We start from the raw sequence: 3,197 nt of genomic DNA, 5'->3' as shown, positions 1-3,197 counted from the left end.
TCCTGCTGAAGTGACTTTTTCCTGATCTCTCTGTGTGGCTGATGAGGTACCAGAAGCAGGTATTTAAGGTTCACATACATTTCATTTTGGCTTCGAGATTGTTTTACTGGACACAGAATTTTCAACCATACCCTGCCCTGCCTGCCTGAATTTAGTTCACTATAGTCCTGCAAAACTCCAGGTCGTGGTGTGAAGCTGAATCGTTGGGGGAGGGGGGGAACGAACAAGACCTGGACCTGTGCTGCCTCACCTTGCGAAGGTTGACGCTGCACACCGCGAGCCAAAGTCTACCACTGCATTAAGTAAACAGTTGCACCAAGCACTAACTGCTACTGAAGCCTTTTTGTCACTAACAAGATGGAAAAGCTGTCAGCAGGACATGATGTCTCTGAAAGAACAGTAGCAGGGAATTTTCTTCTGTGTGGATCAGCAGGAGGATTATGAGTTGATCAACTGTTAGTGAGCTGCTGACAGAGGATTATAAGCAAGGAGTCATGCACAGAGTGCCTCTCACTGCTTCTTCACTCACATCTACCTCTGGTTGGATCATCCCTAACCTTTGTCACACACATCAACATCCTCTTCTCCTTTTTGCATTTGGCCAGAAAGGCTCTGCTACTGCTTTTCTCCCTGGGACCGAAGTGCTAGCTCTTGAGTCCTCAAAACTCAAGGTTAGTTTCCATCTTCTTCATTCCAGCGTCCTTTGCACTACAATACTCCCTCCTCCTCGTTCAGCGAGGAGCACAGTTACAGGCCCACACGGAGACACGTGCGACCGCTCCGTGGGTGCATGCTCAGCTGGCGTAACGGAGCTGCAGCGGGTGAGCAGCATTACCAGAATATAAACCCAATAGTACCAGCCCCCAGCAAGCTGCAAGTCACACACAAGCTTCACTGATCAGAAAGTTTGTCTTAGTCATTTTTGGACAGATAGAAAAATGGAGAAGGCTACAGCTTGTTACAGCAGCACAAAAGAGAAGCTGTATTTCAGCCAACAGATGTCTGGAAGACAGCTGAACTACTTTTTTTTTTCTTTAAAGAATTCCTCCTCAGGCATATTTACAAAGCTCTTCAGAAAGGAAAGTACGAAATATTGAAGACTTCAAGATACATTTATTAATCCTGATAAAGTGAGCCTCCAAAAAATCTGTTCACAGCCATGGAATTATTTTAAGGTTGCCTAAGCAGTTAATCCTTTTTACAATATATGGTCTTTAGGGTTTAACTTTTGGTAAAAGGCTGCCAGAACTTGAAATACTGCTTTAGCTTCAATAAATTGATTTTCTACACTTCACCAGTGAATGCTTGCTCAGTAATTGAAAGAATGAGAAGCTACCCAGTTGAAATCAGCTACTGAAAAAGAGAACCAGCTTTTTACTTTTTTAATTATTTTTAACAGAACAGAGGTACAAAATTTACCTCTAAAACCCAGTTTTCTTGAAATAGGGAGCATACAAAATACATTCTGAATGAATCCACTTTAATCTCTCACTTTGATGTCACTAAAACTTACCGTACGCACATGCACCCACTAAGAATAGTGTCAAAGCCACAAATAAGATACTTTACCTGATCAGCTACTCTGTAGACGTCCTGCCTTTTGCTGCAGTCACAGATGTAAGAGTGTACTCTCCCTGCTCCGTTTTCTCTGGCCAGTCTACTCGTCTCCTTGAGCCCATCCTGATTAATGTCCCAGAGAACTACCGTGGCTCCCAGGCTGGCAAACTTTAAAGACAGGAGTCTTCCAATGCCATTCCCCGCTCCTGTTATTAATACTATTTCACCACTAACATTCTTCTTCCGTTTAGGCACAACCAAGAACACAAGCGACTCCAGCAAGTAATAAACAAAGAGTCCGATGACTTGAAGTGTTTCCAGAAAGAAGTTCATCTTGCGGCTGTTTCTTCAGGTACCTGATCAAAGAAAATGTTTGTCAGATAGAATAAGCCACAACGAGACAAAACATCAACATTTCAAAATTGAAAAGCGTTTTCAGATCCATTCTAAATATTTCCTGCAGCCTGCTTCTGAGTGTTAGTTCAAACAATGAAAAATTATAGGATTGCATCTGCACATCTGACCCGTCTGTCCTGTGTCTGTATCATCTCCAGGTTGCTCCTACTCTCCTCCAGAACACAGCACAGAGCTGATTTAACCATTTGGCAGGGGCAGGAGCACCAGCCCTTATCTGCTTTAGGAACTGCCTACTCCTCACGTCATGGGTTTGCATCTCTGCTCTGACAAAACACGGACTCAAAAACTGGAATCAAAAAAGTAATAGTTGCCCCTCGAGCACCTCAAGCAGAAATGCATGGCAATTACAAAGCAAAACTTACAGCGTGATCAAACAGCTTTGGTGCTCACAAACTAGTACTTTAGGTCAGGACATAATTCTCCTTTTAGGACCATGACTTTTGTGCTCTGTAGGTACCAAGAAATCCTATGCAGAACCAAGACACAGTCTCTACCCTGCTGAAAAGCTGTCAGCCTAGGGAGCTTCAGAATACAGTACGCTTATAAATCTCCAAAGCACACCAGGTGAACAACTGGCTGTCACTACCAGCTTTTCAACTACCAGTACTACAGTTATTGAGCAGAGCCTGCTTTTGCAATCAGACTGTTTTGTTTAGGAACGTATTGCAAAGTTGTTGACTTTCTTCTCATCACCTCCCTGCACTAGGTAGATGTCACAGGCTTGAATCATACCGTTTCAGGTATGCATTTAACTTCACAGCCTCCGCTCACCAGGGCAATGCTGACACTGAGCAGGCATTTACACCCTTGGGAGAACGCTACTTATTTCCCAGTATACAAATGCTATGCAAGAAGTGCATCCTTGGTCAAAGCAGGTTTTACTCTTTGACTAACTACAGTATGACAGAGTAGTATCTTTCCTTCTCAGCTAAAGGTAGAGCACGCTGGCACTTACACTTTAACCTTTAGCACTGCATGCCCAGTTCGATCACATCTCTTAGTTAACATTGCTATCTATGTGAGTAGGTAATCATGTTTGAGAAATGCCAAGAGATAAGTTACTTAGCTCTCTGCTACTCTGAGCAAAGTTCAGGAAATTTAGCTTGTGGCCATACACGTGTTATCATGAGTCTCAGGATTTGTATGTGGGAAACACAGCCAGTCCTGAAAAGAGACAGGCCACTGCTAGAACAGAAGAAGTTATTTCAGAAAGCTTTCTGCCA

The 3,197-nt window shown here is 43.3% G+C and overlaps 1 protein-coding gene across 1 annotated transcript in view; it reads right to left on the bottom strand.

Annotated features, from left to right (window-relative positions):
* The window catches only part of SDR16C5 (short chain dehydrogenase/reductase family 16C, member 5), a 9,748-nt gene extending 7,858 nt beyond the window's left edge, over positions 1–1,890 (bottom strand). Inside the window, exon 1 of the mRNA XM_010156283.1 lies at positions 1,570–1,890. Within this exon, the coding sequence (XP_010154585.1) occupies positions 1,570–1,890 (321 nt within the window). The remainder of the gene's footprint in view (positions 1–1,569) is intronic.
* Between the last annotated feature and the right edge of the window lie 1,307 nt (positions 1,891–3,197).

The sequence above is a fragment of the Eurypyga helias genome, unplaced genomic scaffold (assembly GCF_000690775.1).
Source record: "Eurypyga helias isolate BGI_N326 unplaced genomic scaffold, ASM69077v1 scaffold25237, whole genome shotgun sequence".
Classification (NCBI taxonomy): Eukaryota; Metazoa; Chordata; class Aves; order Eurypygiformes; family Eurypygidae; genus Eurypyga; species Eurypyga helias.
The sequence above is the reverse complement of the archived record's forward strand: the minus strand, read 5'-3'. Positions and strand labels throughout refer to the sequence as shown.